Source organism: Microtus oregoni, unplaced genomic scaffold, assembly GCF_018167655.1.
Source record: "Microtus oregoni isolate MIOR12 unplaced genomic scaffold, Mior012 000006F_ref0000085, whole genome shotgun sequence".
NCBI classification, from domain to species: Eukaryota; Metazoa; Chordata; class Mammalia; order Rodentia; family Cricetidae; genus Microtus; species Microtus oregoni.
This window is the reverse complement of record NW_024543065.1, coordinates 58,308,001-58,329,713: the sequence shown is the minus strand read 5'-3', so window position 1 is coordinate 58,329,713 and position 21,713 is coordinate 58,308,001. Positions and strand designations below refer to the sequence as shown.

Here is a 21,713-nt window from a genome sequence, read left to right as displayed (position 1 = left end):
GCCACCATGCTCCCCATCTTGATGATAATAGACCGAACCTCTGAAACTTTAAGTGAGTCACCCCAATTAAATGTTTTATTTATGGGAATTGCTGTGGTCATGGTGTCTCTTCACAACAATAGAAAACCCAACAAAGACAGCTTCCTGGTGCTACCCTTTTTTTGAGACAACATCCCTTGCTGGGACTTGTGTCTCACCAATTGGGCCAGGCTGGCCGACCGATATCTGTTTGTATCAGCCTGTACACACATGAGGCTTGGAGTTTTATATGGCGACTGGAGGTTAAACTCAGGTCCTCATGTCTTTGGGCATCAGACATTTTCCTGACAGAGTCATCTCCCCAGCCTGTCCATTGGTGCTTATTGGCTGAAAGAATGGTCTTCCCCTCCTGGGCACATGGCCTTGGCCCAGCCTTTTGTTAGTGCCTGCTCTTCATCTGTGTTATTTATTGCACATCCTCTGAGATGGAAAGAATTCTTGAATAGAACCCTGACCAAGTTCATTACAGGATAGACGGCCTCAAGTCATTATCACCCTGGGTCATCTAAAGACATACACACACACACACACACACACACACACACTCACACACACACACACACACACACACACACACACATTCTCTCTCCCCTCCTCCTCTTCCTCTTCCTCCTTACTATGTAGCTCTAGATGGCTTGGAACTCACTGTGAAGCCCAGGCTGGCTTGGAACTCATGATTCTCCTGCCCCAGCCTTCCAAAGGTCACCACACAGGACCAAAGACCTCTTGAGTTTCAGACATGCCCCATCTATCTGAGCCACCTCTGTTGGCCGAGGCCAGGATCAGCCCTTCCCCAAGGAGGCAGCTTCAGGGAGATACAGGCAAAGGCAGAGTCTCTGGACCTTTATTGAGCACATGGCCCCTACGGTGCTGATGGAGTAACCCTCAGGCCTTCCTTCCCAGCAGCCTCCGCCACAGTTCTTGGCTGAGCAGTGCTTGTTCCCGGCGGGCACCCTGCAGCACACTCCGGTTTTCCTGGGCTCTCCGGATCAGGTAGGGGATCACCTCCTCCAGGCAGCCATAGGGGATAGACTTATACACCAAATATCCAGCCTGTCCTGTTGGGAAGAGTATTGGCAGAGTGTGGGTTGAGAGAGAGAGTGAGATAGAGAGAGAGACAGAGAGAGGTCCCTGGGCATCGGCAGCAATGCTACTTCCTTTGCTCAGAACATGGCAGACTGGGTGAGTTAGACATAATTCACTACTAAAACACTCTACAGCAAACATTTAAGAGAAACAATTTTCCTCTTGTCCATCCTTCCCTTCCTCATTTCCTTCCTTTCTTTCTGATTGGTTGGTATGAGATTGGCTTTTATTATGTAGTCCAGGCTCAATTCTAATCCCAAATCTGCCTCAGCCTCCTGAGTGCTGGAATTACAGGTTTGTACCACCATCTAGCAAAAAAAAAAACCAAACCAAAACAAAAAAACCCCTCAGTTTATTAAGATAATGCTAAGAGCCAGGCGGTAGTGGCACTCACTTTTAATGCCAGTACTCGGGAGGCAGAGGCAGGCGTATCTCTGTGAGTTTGAGGCCAGTCTGGTCTACAGAGTGAGTTCTAGAACAGCTAGAGATACAGAGAAACTCTGCCTCAAAAAACAACAAAAAAAGATACTTCTAAGAGAGCAAGAAGACTAATTCAATAATTATGAAAGTAAAAACTTACATAGATCTAATCTACATGGGAAGTAGAAAAAGACAAGATCTCCTGAGTAAATTGGGAGCATGGGGACCTTGGGGGAGAGTTGAAGCGGGGAGGGGAGAGGCGGGAAGGGGAGCAGAGAAAAATGTAGAGTTCAATAAAAATCAATAGAAGGAATCCAGTCTAAGGCCTTAGGGAGCAGCAGTCAGGACCCTAAAGTGCAGGCAATATGGCACCATAAACGAGAACCAGCACAGGTCAGGAGAGAAGACACAGGGCATATCCCTGTGAGGGTTCCAAATCCCGGAATACTGATGCGTCCGGGAGGAACTGGAGGGTGGGCCAGCTGCAGGTTCTCTGTGAGAGTGGGGCCAGTTCATGACCGGAAACAGCAGGAGGGCTCCAGGTGAGAGGGAATGAGAGGGTGAGGGTGGGGGTGGAAGGTTGAGGGTGAGCCATTCACATACCTAGTGCCAGGGAGACGTGGTCACACATGCCCAGAAGTTGTCCAAAACAGACCGGCCCATCCAGAGGAATGCCCAGCTCCCACATACTGCAGAAGGGGGTCGTGTTATCAGTCCAGACAGTGGCTACATCTAGAGACCAGCCAGCCACCGGAGCATTCAAATATGGAGGAAGAGCAGTTGGCCAGCTGGATCCACATTCCACACCCACACATTCAACCAGGGATCGGATATGAGGGTGGATCAGGTCTGTGTAAACACCGGCACAGGTTTCCCCCTTAGATTGGTGTAACTATGTATGTAGCGTTTACATTCATTGCTCTAGGTGTTGTGAATAAGCATGACGGTTTCAAGCCTACAGGAGGATGTTCGTGGGTCATATGCAAATATTCAAATACTATGTCATCCGATGTGTGTGACTTGAACATCTGAAAATGTTGGTTTCCATGGAAATTGGTCCTAGGACAAATTTGCACAGATTCTGAGAAATGACTCTAGCCCCAAACCTGATGTCAAATACCACTGCAGGGCTGGCGAAATGGCTCTGTGGTCAAAAGCCCTGACTGCTCTCCCAGAGGACACGACTGGACTCGCAGCACCCACATGGTGACTCAACAACTGTCTACAACTCCAGTTCCAGGGAATCTGGTGCCCCCTTCTGGTCTTTGCAGGCACCAGGCAGGCACATGGGCACACATTACACATGCAGGCAAAATGCCCAAATCCATAACATTTTTAAAAAGTCAAATAAAATTTAACAAAGAGCTCTTGCTTTTGCAGAGAAGCCCAGTTCGGTTACCAATACCCAAGTCAGGCAGCTCACAATGCCTGTAACCCCAGCTCCAGGGAGTCTAGCACTCTCTTTTGGCCTCCCCTGGTACTTACATTCATGGGTGTACACATACACACACACACATATATAAGTCAAATCCATTAATCAATAACAATTCTCATGGGCTCTCATGAGACTTCCACCCATTGAGCCTCAGCTGCTCTCTGGAGTCCCCAGTCCTTCCTATGTCTCAGGAAATAAGGAGCAATGCCTTTCACATCTGAGCCTATGGGACATACACAGGCATAAAAGAGGCTAATTAAAAAAAAAACCTTATTACTGTGTAACCCATTTGGCATCAATTTCTTGATCCTCCTGCCTCCGCCTTCTGAGGACAACAGGTGTGTATCATCATGCCAGGTTGGAATTAAAATCCCCCTATGTACCTCCTCATTGTCCCCCCGACACTACTGCCTTCCCATCACTGTCTTGTAGTCACAGAGAGGGATGGGGCTTCTTAGGCATACTGGTTTCCCCTCCTCCAACCTCCTACCGCTTAGTTGCTTGAAGAACGGATTCTTCATTGTGAGAAGCCACCATGAGGTGGCACAGGGGACCATGCTGGGACACGCGGCGCAGCATCAGCTCCAGACAGCGACTGTAACTGAAGGGGGAAGTTCTGTTCAGCTCTCCAGGGAGTGAGGGCCAAGTGCAATGGACGATGGGACCCCTGCCTCCTTTGGTCTTCAGGCAGGAGCTCCTCAGAACCGTTGCCCTCTCATGTAACCTTTATCAAGCTTCCTTAGTAGAAGTCAGGATGGACGTTGGGGTGAAAAGCAGGACTTTGTTTTGTTCTGACACTCAGGCTCATTATGTCCCGCCTTAGCCTCTCATCAACAGGGATGACGAGCATGGGCTTCTGAAGTGGACGGCTTCTGACCCAATGACTGTCTCAGAGCAAAACCATGTCTCCGCCCAAGATGGCACTACCCAGGATTGGTCTCTATAGCATGGGTGGATTTTTTTCTTAAATAATATTTTTTTTCAGTGTGTATGTGTGTGTGTGTGTGTATTCTAGAGCATACACGTGGAGGTCTCTCCACATGGTCTCCCCCTCTACCACAGAGATCCTAGGAATGGAACTCAGGCCATTAGGCTTGGTGGCAAGCACCTTTATTTACCTCACCAGCCCTGTCTTAACTGGTTGTCTTAATTTTCAATATGACATGATGTGGACATTATGTATAAGAGAAAATTCCTGGCATGTCCGTGATGGCATTGGACATTGTCACAGAAGTTTAACTGGGAAAGAAAGAACCCCTACGCCCCTGCGACACACACTGAATGTGGGTGGCACCATTTTATGTATTGTGGCCCTTGGTTAAAAAACAAAAAAGAGAAAGTAAGAGCCAGGCATGGTGGCACAGGCCTTTAATCCCAGCACTCAGGAGGCAGAGACACAGGTGGATCTCTGTGAGTTTGAGGCCAGCCTGGTCTACAAGAGCTAGTTCCAGACGAGCTAGGACTATCACACAGAGAAACCCTATCTCAAAAAACCAACCAACAAAAGCAAACAAAAAAACAACCAAACAAAACAAACAAATCTTAGAGGGGTTGGTGGAATTGGCGGAGCACTGGCATCCAGTCCTCTCTGCTTCCTGGCATGGACGTGATGTGATCAGCTGCCTCTCACTGTCATGCCGCCCTGATACTATGAACTCTGTCCCCTCAAACATGAGTTAAAACAAGCCCTTCTTTCCTTAACTTGCTACTGTCGGGGATTTTGTCAAGCATCAAGAAGAGTGATGAATACATCTACAGAAGATTCATAATAACCCAGGTGTCCACCAATGGGGAGGCAGCCTTAGGAATGATGATGTGCGGAGGAAAGCTGTAAGCTGGGAGGGGGTTGAGGGTTGGGGTTTTGGGGGTGAAGGAGGACATTGCTGTCTAGGTGGGAAACAACAGTGTTCCAAATCCTGGAGAGGAAGTGACGTGAACACACACACAAGATGTTTGGCACAGACCCCCATGGCTGGTGATGAGCAAGTGAGAGATGACATCCATTGTACAGGCCTGGTGGGGCAGGTCTGTCATTCCAGTTACTTTGGACAATGAGGCAGGAGGATTGCAAGTTCAAAGTCTGCCTGTGCTATACAGTGAGTTCAAGGTCACCCTGGGAACTTAGCAAGTCTGTTTCAAAAACAAAAGTAAAGGAGGGCTGGAGTTTAGTGGTTGAATTCTCCAGTGAGGGACTGAGGGCGTGGGTCAGCGGTAGAGCCCCTACCTAGAATCCCCCAGTGAGGGGCTAGAGTGTGGCTCAGTGGTAGAGCCCCTGCCTAGAATCCCCCAGTGAGGAGCTGGGGGTGTGACTCAGTGGTAGAGCCCCTGCCTAGAATCCCCCAGTGAGAGGCTGGGGTTGTGGCTCAGTGGTAGAGCCCCTGCCTAGAATCCCCCAGTGAGGGGCTGGAGTGTGGCTCAGTGGTAGAGCCCCTGCCTAGAATCCCCTAGTGAGGGATGGGGGCGTGGGCCAGCGGTAGAGCCCCTGCCTAGAATCCCCCAGTGAGGGGCTGGGGGCGTGGCTCAGTGGCAGAGTGACTGTCAGGCTTATGCAACCTGCTTTACCCCCAGAAGAAGAGTTACATACTATTTTAAAATTTTAAGTGTGTGTACGTGTGCTTGTGCATGCACACATGTCTGTGTGTTCATGTGCACAAGTGTACGTGTGTGGGTTGTGACCCAAGGTTGACGCTGGGTGTCTTTCTCAATGGATCTTCACTTTATTTACTAAGACAGGTTCTCACTGGACCCAGGCTCATCAGTTCTGTCTAGTCTAGCTAGCAGCTTGTCCCCTGGGACCCCCTGTCTCTGCTTCTCAAGTCTGGAATGACAGGCAGCCACCACACTGGCTCAGCTTTTCCTATGGGTTCTGGGGATCTGACTGTGCTTTTGAGACAAGCACTTTATCCCCTGCGCTGTCACCCTCCACCTTGTGTTTTGAGACAGGGTCTCTCACTGGGACCTGGGGCTTGCTGATTAGGTTGGACTTGTTGGCCAGTGAGCTCCAGGGATCCTCCTGTCTGTTTTCTCAACACAGAACAAGATACCACATGTGGATTCGTGAGTGTGTGTGTGTGTGTGTGCGCGTGCACGTGTGTGTGTGTGCGCGCGTGTGCGCACTTATGCACGTACATGTTTGCTCCCTATGTATGCACATGTAGAAGGCAGAGATCAATGTTGGGTCTCTTCCTCCAACTCTGTGCATCTTACTGTTGGAGTCAGGGTCTCTCACTGAACCTAGAGATGGATGTTTCAGCTGCCTTGACCCCTAGTGAGCCTAGAGCATCTGCTTGTCTCCAATGTCGGAGCATTGGAGTCACAGCTGTGTACCCTGGCACTCGGTCCTCATGCAACAATCACTTTTTCTGTTGTGCTGGCACTAATGGGAGGTGTAGCCTTGTTGGAGGAAGTGTGTCACTGTGGAGGGAGGCTTTGAGGTCTCAGATGCTCAAGTCACACCCAGTGAGTCAGTCTACTTCCTGTTGCCAGTATATCAACATGTAGCAGCTACCTTTCAGGCATCATGTCTGCCTGCTCACTGCCATGTCCTGTCGTGATGATAATGGACTGTGAACTCTGAACTGTAAGCGAGCTACCACAATGAAATGTTTTCTTTATAAGAGTTGCTGTGGTCACAGCGTCTCTTCCCAGCGATAGGAACCCTATCATTGCCTCCTCAGCCTTGTGACATATTATAGTATTTATTATTTTTCCTATAGCCTCTCAGCCTTGTCCCTACCTTCGACTAGTGGCCTCATAGTCAGGCTGAGTGCAATCTTCCTTCCCCTGGAGTTGCATCATGGCTCTCTCCTTGTCCAGATAGGCACCTCGTACCAACTTCACCCCAAACGCCAGGCCAGCCTTGTGTGCAGCATCAGCATCCTGCTCCAGCCGTTCGTGAGTTTTCTGCAGGATGCACAGGCAGACTCAGGAGGGTCAGGGTGCTGGGTCCCCACCCACAGCCCTTTAGAGCACACTGCCCACCTTCAGATAGGCCTGGTAAGTGTTCCACACCCAGGGCCCGCCTTCCTCTGGTCTGTTCCAGCGCAAGGCCAGGGCAGCCACGAGCAGGGAGAGGGCGGGGTTGATGAAAGTGTACTCCGCGTCCACCAGGAGCCTCATGTGCTGGGCCCGGGCATACTGAAGGGGGAGAGAAAGGTGTCAGGGCCAGCAGTGTCCGCGAGGTGGGGAACCAGGGCACCCACGTGTTACCTGGGCCACTTGATGTAAGCGATTGAGAGAGGCCTGCAGGTGCTGATTCTGTTCGGCGTTGAGGTAGGAGACCTGCAGGTTCTAAGGGGCATTAGGGAAGGGGACAGTGCTCAGGACCACTGGCTCCCTCCAGGACCCAAGTCCCCTCTTTCACAGGTAAAGTATGTGTATGTGTGTGTCTGTCTGTCTGTTTGTGAAGAATTTGTGAGAAATCAGAAAGTGACTCGCAGGGTGTAGTGGCCTGTGCTGCAATCTTGCGATTTGAGAGGCTGAAGAAGCCTGGGCTAGTCTATCCAGTGGGAAAGAAGGAGGGCCAGCGAGATGGTTCAGTGGCTGAGCCACCTGCTGCGAAGCCTGATGACCCGAGTTCAAGTCTCAGGACCCACGTGGCAGAAGGAGACAGCTGACTCCTTGAAAGTGTTTTCTGACCCCTCCACTCCATGCTTTGTCATGTGTGTTTACAGGGGTGCACACACACACACACACACACACCAAACAAAGAAACAAACAAACAAATACATGAAAGCAGTAAAATTTTAAAAGATAATAAAAAAGAAAAGAAAGAGAGAGAGTTTAGAAAGTCAGAGTGAGACCCAGTCTCAAAAAAGACATGGAACTATCTCATAAACCAGGCATGGCAGTGCACACCTGTAATCCTATCAGAAGATGGAGGCAGGAGGATCGGGAGCTAAAGACTATCCTGGGCTACAAAATGAGTGAAAGGCCAGCCTGGGCTATATGAGCCCCAACCTAAAAAATAAATAAGTAAAAAAGAAAAGATCAAACAAAACAAAACTCACCGTCAGACTGACGGGGATTCTGCAGTGATGGGAAGTCCCCATGTATGGAAGGGGATCTGTGTGGTCCTACTGTGTGTGTTTGCTGAAGTTCATCAAGGCTTATCTTTGCCCCCGCAGGATCTCATGTATCCCAGGCTCACCTAAATTTACTGTGTAGTCAAGGAAAACCTCCAGCTTCTGCTCCTTCTCCCTCCACTTCCCAAGTGCTGGTTTGGAGGTGTTTATAGCCAAACTCGCTTTGATTTGTAGTTTTCATTCAACAAAAATCTTTTTAACTCTTAAGACAAATCTAGCTTAAACAATTAGGAAGCTTTAACCCGCGTGTTTCACAGCCTGAAGCACTTGGTGCAGAAGTGAACTGACGTCAGCCACTGAGAAGCATCACAAAGTAAGATGGGTCCATGGGCAGCAGGTGCCATTACCTCCCCCGCCCCAACTCTAGATTCTGTTTCCATGGATTCGGCCCATGGCAGGTCAAAAAATTTCAGAAAAGCCTTGCAGAGCTGGAGACACCATGTCCTGCTTTACCAGAATTCAGTTCCCAGCACTAACGGCAGGAGACGGTGTGCCTCTCTAGCTTCTGGAGAGCTACCGCCCTCTTAGGGCCTCTGAGGGCACTGCCCACATGTGGTGCACACACATGCAATAAAAATAAAGTGATTTATTTAAAAAGAAAAAGCCAGCCAGGCAGTGGTGGTGCACACCTTTAATCCCAGCACCTAGTAGGCAGAGGTAGGGGGAAACTCTGCAAGTTAGAGGCCAGCTTGGTCTACAAAGTGGGGTCCAGGACAGCCAGAACTACACAGAGAAACCCTGTCTTGAAAAACAAAACAAAACAAATAAAAAGAAAGAAAAAGGAAAAGAAAAAAGAAAAAGAAAAAGGAAAACCCTGCACCTACACTGAGCGTAGACAGTCGTATGCTGTCGTTATCCTGAGATGGTTAGAACAGTCAAGCTGAGAGACCAGCATTCCGGGCATGCCTGTGGAGGATTGTCTTGTGTTGCCGTGGGGAGATCCACCCGCAGAGGTGGTGCACGTTCCTTGGTGGGGATCCTGGACTGCACGATGGAGGAATGGAGCTAAGCAGCAAGAAACTAGCACCCGTGGCTCCCTGCTTTCTGATCCTAGATTCCGAGGGACCAATTGCTTCAACCTCCTGCCGCCCCATCTCCCGTGATGACGGACTGCACCACACATTATGAAGCCCAGATCAACCCTCCTCCCTGCAGTTACTTTCACCAGAGTGGTTATTACAGCAGCAGGATAGATGCTTAGATACATCCTCCCCGATGCTGCAGGGCGGCCGTTTGTGCAGTATTTGTGCTGCATGCGGTGACAAGTTGCCCAGAGAGGATTAAAGGGCATGGGAGGATATGCACAGCTTATAGGCAAATAATGCCAGGCCATTTCAAGTGTTGGTATCTAAAGGTGGTTTACTGGGATGGCAGTGTGGCTAAATGTTAAAGGTGCAGGTGTGTGGGCGATCACTGCACAATGAACTTTTTACTTTTTAATCATTTTCCCTGCAGTGCTGAGGATAAACCCAGACCTTGTGAAGACTAGGCAAGCTCTCTATTACATATCCACAGCCCAGCCCCTCACTGGGGGATTCTAGGCAGGGGCTCTACCACTGAGCTATACCCCAGCCCCTCACTGGGGGATTCTAGGCAGGGGCTCTACCACTGAGTTATTCCCCCGACCTCTTACTGGTATATTCTAGGGAAATTCTACCCCCAGGCCTCATCTGTAGTTCTTGTTTACTTTTGTTTGCTTGTTTTTGCACAGGACACCACTCTGTATCCCAGGATGGCTTTACACTGGAGATCTCACTTCAACCTCTGAGTGCTGGGCTTCTAGAAGTGTACAGTTATGCCTTGCTTGTTAACATTTTGTTACAAAAAATTCTCAAACTCATAGAACAATAAAAAAGAGGCCCAGTATAGTGGCAAATGCCTATAATCCCAGCACTGAAAAAGCTGAGGCAGGAGAATTGTGTATTCCGAACAGACTGGGCTACTGTAACCCTAGCAGGCTTTCAGGGATGGAGACCCGGGGATCCTGGGGCTCCTGTCAGCCAGTGTAGCCATTACAGTGAGCTCCAGGTTCAGCGAGAGCCTGCCTGTTAAAACATAAAATGGGACAGGCTGGTGTGCTGGCAAATGCCTTCAATCCCAGCACTTGAGAGGCAGAAGCAGGCTGATCTTTGTGAGATCCACCTTAGCCTGGTCTACATGATGAATTCTAGGACAGCCAGGGCTATGTAAAGAGACCTTGTCTCAAAAAACAAAACAAAACAAAACAAAAAATGGAGAGTGAATAAGGAATGTACCTGTTTCCAGCCTCTGATGTCCACAGGTACATGCGCATGGACAGATGCATGCTCTCTCTCTCTCTCTCACACACACACACACACAGAGAGAGAGAGAGAGGGGGGGGGGGGGAGATACTGGAATAATAAGGAATGGAAGAATGAATGAATGAGTGAGTGAATGAATGAATGAATGATGCAAGGACTTCATCAGGGTCAGGCATGACTGCAAACATCAGTCATCCCAGGACTGGGGAGGCCAAGAAGGAGGATTGCAAGTTCCAGGCCAGGCTGGGTTACATTGTAAGATCCTGCTTCATAAAACAAAGCAAGACAAGGGGAAGAGACCAAGGGCTTAGAGCTGGTGCAGCAAGCACACGCCAGTGTGGCCGCTGTTGACTGCAGCAAGCACACACCAGTGTGGCCGCTGATTGACTAAAACATTTTTTTCTTTAAACCAGATACAATGGTACATGTCTGTATCTCTAGCAAGTTGGGAGGTGGGGGCAGGAAGATCAGGAGTTCAAAGTCTTCCTTGACTGTACAGAGAACTCAAGACCAGCCTGAGATACATAAGACCCTGCCTTAAAAACAAAACCACCACCACCAAAAATACATGTGTAGTTTTTAAGTTATGTGCATGGTGTTTTGCCTGCATGTTTGTATGTGCACTATAGGTATGCCTGGTGTCCGTGGCAGTTGGGATTGAGGGCTGCATCCTCTGGAAGTGGGGTTATGTGTGGTTGTGAGCCACCATGTGGGTGCTCGAAACCTGGGTCCTCTGCAAGAGCAACAAGTGTTCTTAATCGCTGAGCCATCTCTCCACCCTGCGTTTTCAAGACAAGTTTCACTACATAGCCCAGGCTGACCTCAGAGACTTGATCCTCCTGCCTCTGCTTCCCAAGTGCTGGCATTAGAAGTATGCCCTGCCATGCTCAGCAGCTGATCTCCTCCTGCCCTGTTCTCTGCGGAGAAAGTGCTGCTGTCCTGAGCCCCCTCTGGTAAGCCTCTCATCCAAGCCCCTCTCCCATGTGATCCATATTTATCCATGTCAACTATACCCTCAGTGACCGCCACCTCTGTTCCTTACCTTGCCTGAGTCCATAGCTTCTGCCAGTCTCTCAGGGCTCAGCTCCGAGGAGCCTGTTGACTTTTGGATCCAAGTCGATAGCTCCTTCTGAAATGGGGTGGTGGCTGAGGTGGGTGAGGGTAGCCTTGGGTAGCCACACCTGTGTCCCCCTCCCCCATCTCACTTGTCACTTACACAAAGCCGAGGGCTGGTTAGCGCCGTCACCTTCAGCTGCATGAGGCTATTTCTGGCTGGGCCAGAGGTGTCCACGAGAGCTCGTGACAAGTCCACACAGCGCAGCATGGTGCTGAGGTTCCCCTCATACCAGGCCTCACTGCCCGGCCAGTGGAAGTCAGTTTCCAGAGCCTAGGGGTCCCCTTCCTACCCTCATCCCATCCTCCTTTGGCCCTGCCCTCTCTCTGCTCACCTGGTCTTGGCAGTGGAGTCCGGTTCTTCCTCCGTGGGTACTGCCAGCAGAGGCAGGAGTCCTAGCGCCTGCAGCTGCTGGACACAGCCCCTCACCTCCTCTGCTGTCTCCCCGGCCACAAACTGCCCATAGATGGATGCCCGGAGAAGTGCGCCCGAGAGACGGGAGCCCAGGAGTCGCTGAGACCAGGCCTGAAACTGGGTGATAGGGAGTGAGGGCTCAGAGCCAGGTCTGGGCAATTTCAGACCAGTCCTTGTGCCGGCTCCTCACCGCGAGTCCATGGGTAACCAACGGGGGCCAGGCGCACAGGCGAAGCACCAGCAAAGCCCGCGCCAGCTCCGCTGTTTTCTTGAGATGGAAGGCCCCACCATCAAAACGCAGGGGCTGCCAGTCAGCTGTAGAGGGTTTGGAGTGGCAGGAGAGCGGCAGACGTGTCCAGAGCATTGTTAAGTCCCTGGTCACACACCACCCCAGGGGCAGACAGCAGATCTACCAAATGCCCCTTGCCCAGCGAGGGGGCAGTGACTGATTAACTGCGCAAATCTTTAGGATAGCAGGCTCTTGGGGAGGGGGGCAGTTAATAATTAATAGTTAGGGACAGAGGTCAGAATAACAGTGTCAGGACAGGTAACCCCCCAGTGACAGACCCCAATAACCTTCAGCCTGACAGGCCGACAGTTCTCAGGCGCCCAACTTGCACTGCTGAATAAGCGGCTGGACCCAAGAGCAGGGGACTCAAGTTCAAGTCAGTTGGGCTTTGCAGTCTCAGCAGAGCAATCTCGCCTCTTTTGTTGCAATCGGTTCGTCTTCTAGGGAGCAGCAGGGTAGAGTTAATGCACACACTTAAAATGCGCATAGCCCACAGCCCTGTTATCCTTGCTAGACATGTAGTCTACAGAACGTGAGCATGGGCATCAGGAAAAAATGTCCATAAGGACCTTAACCCCAAATGAAAGCAATCCAGATGTCCTCCAAATAGGCTGGATGATAACATCGAGGTGTACACAGAGGGACTCTACGGAAATGAAACAAAAAAGAACTCTTCCTATGCCACCAAGTCTTTATTTAATTAAAATTTTATTTGCTTTTTATTTTATGTATTTGTGTATTTTGCCTGCACGAACTTCTGAGTATCAGATGAATGCAGTGTTCATAATGGCCAGAAGAGGGCATCAGATTCACTGGAACTGGAGCTACAGAAGGTTGTGGATGCCATGCGGGTGCTGAGAGCCTAACTTCAGAGCTCTGCGAGAAGCACTTTTAGCTATCAAGCTTCTAACTATCAGCACATCTCTCCAGCCCTTGTTTGTTTTCTAGATGCTTTTATCTGTCGAGTTTTTAGGTTTGCTCTGCAGAACCCTTTCATCCGATAACATGCCTGCCTGTCTGTGTTCCTGAGTGCAGATACCCACAGAGAGGCCTCCGATCCTTCTAGAGCTGGAGTTACAGGCAATTGACATGAGTTTGGGAACTGAGCTTCGGTCCTCTGGAAAAGCAACCAGGGCTCACAACCTCTGAGCCATCTCTCCAGGCCCATTAGAGTATTAAAACAAACAAAATATAACCTCACTGTATAGCCCAGGCTGGCCCTTTGAACTTACAGCAATTCTCTTGTCTCACCACAGTGTCCCAAGTGTTGGGATTACAGCCATGCAACACCGTGCCCAAGATGGCTTTTTTTTCCATATGTGAACCCTGAGGATTCACAGACTAGAGACTCCTCAAATTCCACTGGGTGCAATTCCTGTGGGACCACAGACACATGGAAACAAATAATGGCCTGGAGGAAGAAGTGTCCTGACATCGTGGCAGCAGCAAGCTGGGGCGGTGCCACACCAACTCCAGTGTGGTCTGTGTGACATGACATATGTCATTATGCCGGACGGGAGCTACGTGTCCCATGGGACTAGGCTTCCTGGAGGTCAATGACAGACAGCCCGGTATTAGCCACCGCTGAGGCATAGACAGGTTTCTCGGTTAGCTGACTATGCGGGATATGAGCTTTGCACAATTTCTTTCATAATAATGATAGTCTATATATCTACAAGACAAGGATCATTCTCTTCAGGAACAGCTCTGACTACAGCAGAACCTTTGTCATACACAGGGTGTATGATGAGCAAGGGAATAGATGGGTTAATGTTGATGGACAAAGATTGTTATATTAAACTCTGAACTTTATGGATAGGCTTGCTAGATCCCAACCCCCATAGTGTCTGCTGCATAAGAAGGTACTAAAAAGTATATTTCAGCAGGTGCAGAGAACTGATTAGGTATATTTGGTCACTAGACGAAGTAAAGGGTTAGGAAGAGGAAGGACCATGATAACGATAATGAGACAGAAACTTTCTATTCATAAGATGAAACCACTTGCCTGAGGTTTACATTCCCAAGGACAAGATTTCCTCTTCTAAGGATGTTTTATGTCTAACACCTGTTCCTGATAATGTGACTAAAAGAAGCTTTCATACTGTGCCACCTGTGGACACATGGCCTTCTGATTTGTTCTTTGTTTGATTACTATAAAATGAAAACATAAATTTAGTAAAAGTACAGCAGATTCCAAGCACTCTCTTGCGTGTTGTGTCTGTCTGTCATTCGCCGAACTTGTGCCTTCCTGTTACCAAGACCCTGCTTCTCCCGCGGTCTGAGTGGCTCCCCTGAGCTGGTCCGTGGCAGGGCGGGGGAGGGGGCCATTGAGAATGAGCCAGGTGTGGCGGCTCCCGCCTCCAATCCCAGCACTGAGAAGGGTGAAGCAGGAGTGTCACCTTGGAACCGTGCCTCAAAAAGGCAAATAAAACCAAAGCAGCAAATGAAATAGGCTGGCGCACAGGCTGCTCTTCCAGAGGACCCGGGTTTGGTTCCCAGAACCCACATGGTAGCTCACAACCATCCACTCCAGGAGATCTGACACCGTTGGATGCACATACAAACATGTGAGAAAAACATTCACATATCAAGAAAATAAATAAACACAATAGAGCCAGTAGGACAGCTTGTTGGGTGAAGGCACTTGCTGACCAGCCTGGAGCCCAATCCTTGGGACCCATAAGGTGGACGGGGAGAACTGACTCCCACAGGTTGCCCTCTGATCGGCACATGGACTCCGTGACATGCGTACGCAGGGACACATTCTCATAAAATAAATAAATAAATAAATGTAATAATTTAAAAGCATAGCTAAGATGAGAGGAAGACGGGGAGAGGCTGGGCTGGGAGCACTAGCTGCCGGGCTGGGAATGTTCGGTGCTGGCCTCACGCGCACAGCACAGTGGGCTGCTTGGGGGCTGGAGGGGGAGGTTTTGGGTTGTTTTGAGACCTAAACTCGTCTGTAACTTACTGTCTAGTCCAGGCTGGTCTGGAACTCACGATCCTTCTGCCTCTGTCTCCCAAAGGCTTAGATTACAGGAGTGTGCCACCATGTGAGTCTCCTGGAAAATTCCTGAATAAAATTTTGTGGGGAGATGAGGGAAGGTTTTTACTAATAACACAAAAGCTGTTAAGGGGGAGGAGCCAGAAGGCCTCTCACTGGTGCTGACTGGGTTTCGCAACGGTCTTTATGGCAATCACTGGGGAAGAAGGAAATACTGGTCACCTTGGGCTGTGGTGCCCCCCCCCCGCCCCCCGCCTGAGCTCTCACCTGCTGTTTTCCAAAGCGAGACCATGCCCTCACCTGCAAAGGTGGGCAGGTTTTGAGTGATGAGCTCTGGACCGAGTGGCTGATGGCTCCAGAAACACGATAACAAGAGCCTGGAGGCTCCATGGAGCGCTCTTGCCAAGTGTGTGCAAGGCCAGGGCTTTGTCCCCAGCTCCGCCCATAAACAAATCAACCCCAAACTCAGAATACGGTCAAAGCTGGAATAATTCATAAATGGCCTCATTGTTGCTGCAAAATGGCTTTTCATCGTTGACTAGCCCATGAACCCCGGAACACTACCGACCTTCTTGCTGTTTCTTCTACAGCTAGTCAAGCTCGGCTCCGCCAACCCCAGCCTTGAGCTTCATTTTGCACATTAAGAAGGTTCCTTCAGCTAATGTACCCCTGGAATCCTGCCTCAACACCGGCGTCGGCCCATTGAACCTTAATAGTGGGACCCAGGGACTGTTTACCTATAGGAGACACCCCTTGACCAGGTTTAGTCTCAGCCCAGATTCAACCCTAATCTCCAGAACTCAATACACAAGGCCCAGATAGATTAGGTCTTTTCAAATGCGCTAGTACCGTCCCCTGGTGGAGATTTAGGGAAACTGCATGAACGTCTGCACTTGCCTTCTCCAGACAACCTCACCCGTGCAAAACCCATTTGATCTATTAGCTACTTGGATATCCCACCCCTGAGCCGTTATTTTAATGCCCAGACATGGAGGCACATTCTTATAATTCAGCACTGCGACTGGGAGGCTGCGACAGGAGGATCGAGAGTTCCAGCTCAGCCTGAGCTACGGAGTGAAGTCCTGTCTCAAAAACAGCAAAGGCAAAAAAAAAAAAACAAAAAACAAAAAACAAAACAAAACAAAAAAAACAGCAAAGGCAGGAGATAAAACTCAGTGGCAAATCTTCTACTGAGCATATGCCAGTCTCAGGCACCATCTAGCAACACAATATAGATTTATTACGATAAAAATTCACACAGGGGCTGGAGAGATGGATGGCTCAGTGGTTAAGAGCACTGCCCACTCTACCAAAGGTCCCGAGTTCAATTCCCAGAAACCACACGGCGGTTCACAACCATATGTAATGAAGTCTGATGCCCTCTTTTGGCCTGCAGACATACATGCAGGCAGAACACTATACATACATAAATACATCTTTTAAAAATACACATAAAATAAAACTTCTATCTTAGCCACTTTAAAAAAAATATCTGTGGGCTGGGCAGTGGTGGTGCATTCCTTTAATCCCAGCACTTGGGAGGCAAAGGCAGGTGGATCTCTGAGTTCGAGCCAGCATGGTCTACAGAGTGAGTTTCAGGATAGCCAGGACTACACAGAGAAATCCAATCTTAAAAAAAAAAAAAAAAAAACAAAACAAAAACAAAAACAAAAAAAAACAAAACAGAAAAAGGTGGAGAGTGGTGAAGAAAGATCCCTGAAGTTGATCTCTGGCCTCCATATGTGTGTTGTGAGCACAAGCACACACACCTGGATGTGCACACACACACACACACACACACATGCGCATGCACACACACACACACACGCACGCACACACACACACACGCACGCACGCACACACACACACACGCACGCACACACACGCATACACACACATCACGTTCCATTATTTACCTCTCCCTTTGCTGACACACTTAGACTGTGCTCACACGCCGAGAAACACTAGTTTGAACACAGACGAGTCTATCTCTCTACAAGTCTCTAGTTTTGACTGCTTTGGTATTGACACCTGAAGAAGCATTGCTAGATCACCATGTAATGGTAGATTCGTTTCTGAGAGACTTCCGTACTGTGCTTCACGGCCCCCAAACCATTTTCCATCCCTTCACCAATTTGCATTTTCTCCACCTTCTTGACAGCTGTGGTTGGTTTCAATTTTCTCTGCTGTTTTATTTTTTCAGGGTTTTGTTTTATTTACTTTATGAAATTATTTCTTTTTATCTTTTGATACTATAATATAATGACATCATTTGTGTGTTTAAAATGTACGTGCATTTGTTTGTATGAAATGTGCATTCAGGCACCTGGGGAGGCCAGCAGAGGGCATCTCAGTCCCTGTGTTAAACGTTTGTGAGAAGACACCCAACACTAATTCTCTTACCTCTACCTCCCGAGTGTGGGATTATAGTTTTGAAGTCCAATTTGTCCCTATCTTTCTTTCTTTCTTCTTTCTTTTCTTTTCTTTCTTTCTTTCTTTCTTTCTTTCTTTTCTTTCCCTTCCTTCCTTTCTTCCTTCTTTCCTTCCTTTGTTTTTCAAGACAGGATTTTTCTGTGTAGCCCTGACTTGTTCTGGAACTCACTCTGTTCAAGGCTCACCTTGAACTCACAGAGATCCACCTGCCTTTGAGTGCTGGGATTAAAGATGTGCATCACCTTTTAAATTTCTAATATTTATTTTGCATGGAGAGAACACATGCGCCTCCGTGCGCAAGTAGATGTAAAACAAAACCTTTGGAAATGGGCTTCTCCTTCCACCGCAAGGGTCCTGGGCTCAGCTCAGGCTGTTGGGCTTCACATCTGTCTTCGTACCAAGGAGTCCTCTCGCTGGGCCTTTTTCTTTTATTACCTATATCCAAGAAGCTGTAGCTAAATTAATACATCATATCCTTTGTTTTCTTCTGTGCTCTTAGCTCTTAAGTTTTGGCCTTTGAGCCATTGTAAATTTGATTTCAAGTTACTTTTAGTATTCCATGTAAAGTCCATTTTGACTCTTCCATAAGTGATATCCAGTTTCCCTGGGGTCAACGGTTGAAGAACCTCTCACCCACATCAAATAGTCTTTGTTCCTTTATCAAAAAGCATCTGGCTAGGGCTGAAGAGATGCTCAGTAGTTTGGAGAACTTCCTGCTCTTCCAGAGGACGGTGATGTGATTCTCAGTCACACATGACAACTCATGACTATCCATAACTCCGGTTCCCAGGGAGCCAGCATCCTCTTTGACCTCTTCAGGACCCAAGCGCGCGCACACACACACACACACACACACACACACACACACACACAGTCTAAGCATTTGTACATTTAAATGAAAGTAAATATTTTAAAAAATATCTGGCCATACATAAAAGGGCTTATGTCTTGGATTTTTTTCTATTCTAGTCCATAACATATTCTGGAATAAAATGGAGGAATGAAATATCATATGTTTCTCCTTGTGCCAGCGCCCACATGTTGATTACTGTTGCTTTGTAGCAGGTTTTGAAGAGAGAAAGCATGGGTCCTGGGCCAGCAAGATGGGCTGGGGGTAGAAGCACTTTGCCAAGGCTGATGGCCTAAGGGGAAGAACCGGCTTTCAAAAGTTGTTCTCAGAGGGTTCCAGAGGGCTCTGCAGTGAAGAGTGCTGGCTGCTCTCCCGGAAGACACAAATTCAGTTCTCAGCACCCACATAGTGGCTCACCACTGTCTGTAATTCCAGTTCCAGGGGCTCTCTTGCCCTCTTTGGGGGACATGGTATACAGACACACAGAAATACAGATACTACACGTATTGCCTCTCAGCCTTTGGGCTAAGGTCAACTGCAGATACTATACATAACTTAAAAATAAAAATAATTCTAAAAACGGAATTGTCTTCTGATTACACCACATCCATCTATCTATCTATCTATCTATCTATCTATCTATCTATCTATCTATCATCTATCTATCTATGGAAAGCATGCCAGGAATGGTAGTACATGTCTTTAATTCCAGCATCGAGAAGGCAGAAGAAGCAAGTGGATCTCTGTGAGTACAAGGCCAGCAAATTCTACAAAAAAATGTATCTGCCTTCCACATAGGTGCATGGTGGCAGATACTCTTGAGTACACAAGCTTGCACACAAGTACACACACACACACACACACAAAGTAAGTAAGTAAATAAATAAATAAATGTGTGACATTTTTTTCCCAAGATGGGACACCTAGAACTGCACAGCCCCCGAGGCCCAGCCACACATCCTGTCTTTGCTTCTATGATGTCATCGTTCATCATGACATCAGCTCCTTAGTTTTGACTTTTTTTCTGCATCATCCACATTCCTCCAGTGTCACCATTTAGGTTTGACCTTACTCAGCCTTTTCTGTCTCTATAAATGTGCCTCTTTTTATTTTGAAAATAAATTGAAGCTACCATACCCTCTAATCCTAAATACATATTAGTGCCTGGTCCTAAGCTTTGCCCATGAATGAAACCGTGAGTGGGCATGCTTTCACGTCTATAGTCTTTTGCTGGAGTCTGTTCCTGTTTGCTGGAGTCTGTTCCTGTTTGCATATCAGTTATACGCATTTCACAGACTGTGAAAATAAAACAAAACAGCCAAGATCTGGCAATAATCTATAACTCTAATTATTATTATTAGCTAATTCAGATTAACTGAACTCAAAATGAACTGGGGTTTTTGTTTTGATTTTGTTAAACTAAGGATTGAATTCAGGGCCTTGTGCATGCCAGGCAAAAGCTCTACCCTTGAGCCACACCCCAGCCCCTCACTGGGGGATTCTAGGTAGGGGCTCTACCACTGAGCCACACCCCAGCCCCTCACTGGGGGATTCTAGGTAGGGTCTCTACCACTGAGCCACACCCCAGCCCCTCACTGGGGGATTCTAGGCAGGGGCTCTACCACTGAGCCACACCCCAGCCCCTCACTGGGGGATTCTAGGCAGGGTCTCTACCACTGAGCCACACCCCAGCCCCTCACTGGGTGATTCTAGGTAGGGGCTCTACCACTGAGCCACACCCCAGCCCCTCACTGGGGGATTCTAGGTAGGGGCTCTACCACTGAGTGTTGTCAGAAGCTGTTTGTTCCTGGTCACTCAGACTCCTGAAATAATCACACAGAAACTATATTATTTAAACCACTGCTTGACCAATCACTTAAGCATATTGCTAGCGAGCTCTTATATCTTAAATCAACCCATTTCTATTAATCTATTTCTATTAACCCATTTCTATTAATTTCTGTGTATTGCCACGTGTCTGTGGCTTTTTGGGTAAAGTTCCATCTAGCATCTGTCTCTGGTGGGGCTACTTCTCCTTGCCTCTACCTTCTTTCTCTAAGCATTCAGTTTATTTTTCCCCACCTAGCTTACCCTTCCCTATCACTGGTCAAAGCAGCTTCTTTATTAACTAATGGCAATAAGACATATTCACAGCATACAGAGGGGAATCCCACATCAACTGAGCTACCTCCACAGCACACCTCTTAATTTTGAGGCTTTTAAAAATGTTGTTTTGAGTCAATGTTTTACTTTGTAGCTTGGAGCTCACTATGTAGTAAGTCTCAACCTTAGAGAGATCCACTTGCCTCTACTTCTAAGTGCTAGAATTCAAGGTGTGGGACACCACACAGGTTGGATTTATTTTATTTCTAATTGTGTGCATATGAATGTATCTATGTGTTGGTATATACACATGAGCGCATTTGCCCATGGAGGTCAGAAGAAGACATCAGAGTCTCTAGAGCTGGAATTGTGATTGCGAGTCACCTGATGTGGGTGCTAGGAGCCAGACTCAGGTCCTGCAGTAAGAGCAGTAGCTGCTGGTAGAGCCCTTAACCCCTGAGCCATCTTTTCAGTCCCTGTGCTTTTAGTGTCCCAGGCTAACTTTGAACTAACTTGTGCTTCTCGTGTCTAGGCCTTCTGAAGAGCTGGAATGACAGCGGTGGGCACTATGCCCAGTCTTGTATGTATATGTATATTGCAGCCAGGGCTGGCTGCAATCTGTAGCACAGAACCTCACACATGCTAATGCATAGGCTCACCCGCTGAGCATGTCCTTAGGCTCTGAATGGGATTTTAATAGGCCTTCCCTACTTCTAAAAGTTTTCCTTTTGAAAAGCATAATGATTCTTTAAATGGCTTCTCATTGTTCAGATGTCGTTTCCAAATGGCTCTGTTCCTTTGGAGAAGTTTCATTCCTATAAAAGGAGCCTTGCTTATCCCAGATGTCAACTTGAACCTTCTTGTCACTCACACATTCCCTCATGTCTTCTCCTGAAAAAGAAACCACATGTTAGCATCATGTGGTGTGGTGCTCATTGAAAGATCAGCAAGAAAGGAATGCACAGGGCCAGTGGAGCAAGACACATCCTGGTTGCAGGAAAGGAACACTCAGGGCCCATGGAGCAAGACATACCCTGGCTGCAGGAAAGGAACACGCAGGGCCCGTGGAACAAGACACATCCTGGCTGCAAGAAAGGAACACGCAGGGCCCGTGGAGCAAGACGTACCATGGCTGCAGGAAATGGGTGTCATGAAGGTTC

At 48.2% G+C, this 21,713-nt stretch overlaps 1 protein-coding gene across 1 annotated transcript; it reads right to left on the bottom strand.

Annotated features, from left to right (window-relative positions):
• Window positions 1-855: 855 nt before the first annotated feature.
• Window positions 856-12,275, bottom strand: Prodh2 (proline dehydrogenase 2). Its single transcript, XM_041654639.1, has 10 exons — window positions 12,065-12,275; window positions 11,795-11,991; window positions 11,563-11,701; window positions 11,389-11,475; window positions 7,190-7,270; window positions 6,962-7,117; window positions 6,717-6,883; window positions 3,471-3,581; window positions 2,149-2,234; window positions 856-1,097 (listed from the first exon to the last, which is right to left on the bottom strand). The coding sequence occupies exons 1-10, from the start codon at window positions 12,236-12,238 to the stop codon at window positions 925-927; spliced, it is 1,371 nt and encodes a 456-aa protein (XP_041510573.1). The 5' UTR covers window positions 12,239-12,275; the 3' UTR covers window positions 856-924.
• Window positions 12,276-21,713: the final 9,438 nt, after the last annotated feature.

What these genes read in the sequence shown, in the direction of transcription:
- Prodh2 (XM_041654639.1), bottom strand. Translation starts at nt 12,238, where the DNA reads ATGCTCTGGACACGTCTGCCGCTCTCCTGCCACTCCAAACCCTCTACA. An exon ending in AAGCTATGGACTCAGGCAAG is followed by an intron (nt 7,271 to 11,388) that starts GTAAGGAACAGA and finishes AATGCCCCTTAG; the next exon opens with AACCTGCAGGTCTCCTACCT. An exon ending in CCACGTCTCCCTGGCACTAG is followed by an intron (nt 1,098 to 2,148) that starts GTATGTGAATGG and finishes TCTTCCCAACAG; the next exon opens with GACAGGCTGGATATTTGGTG.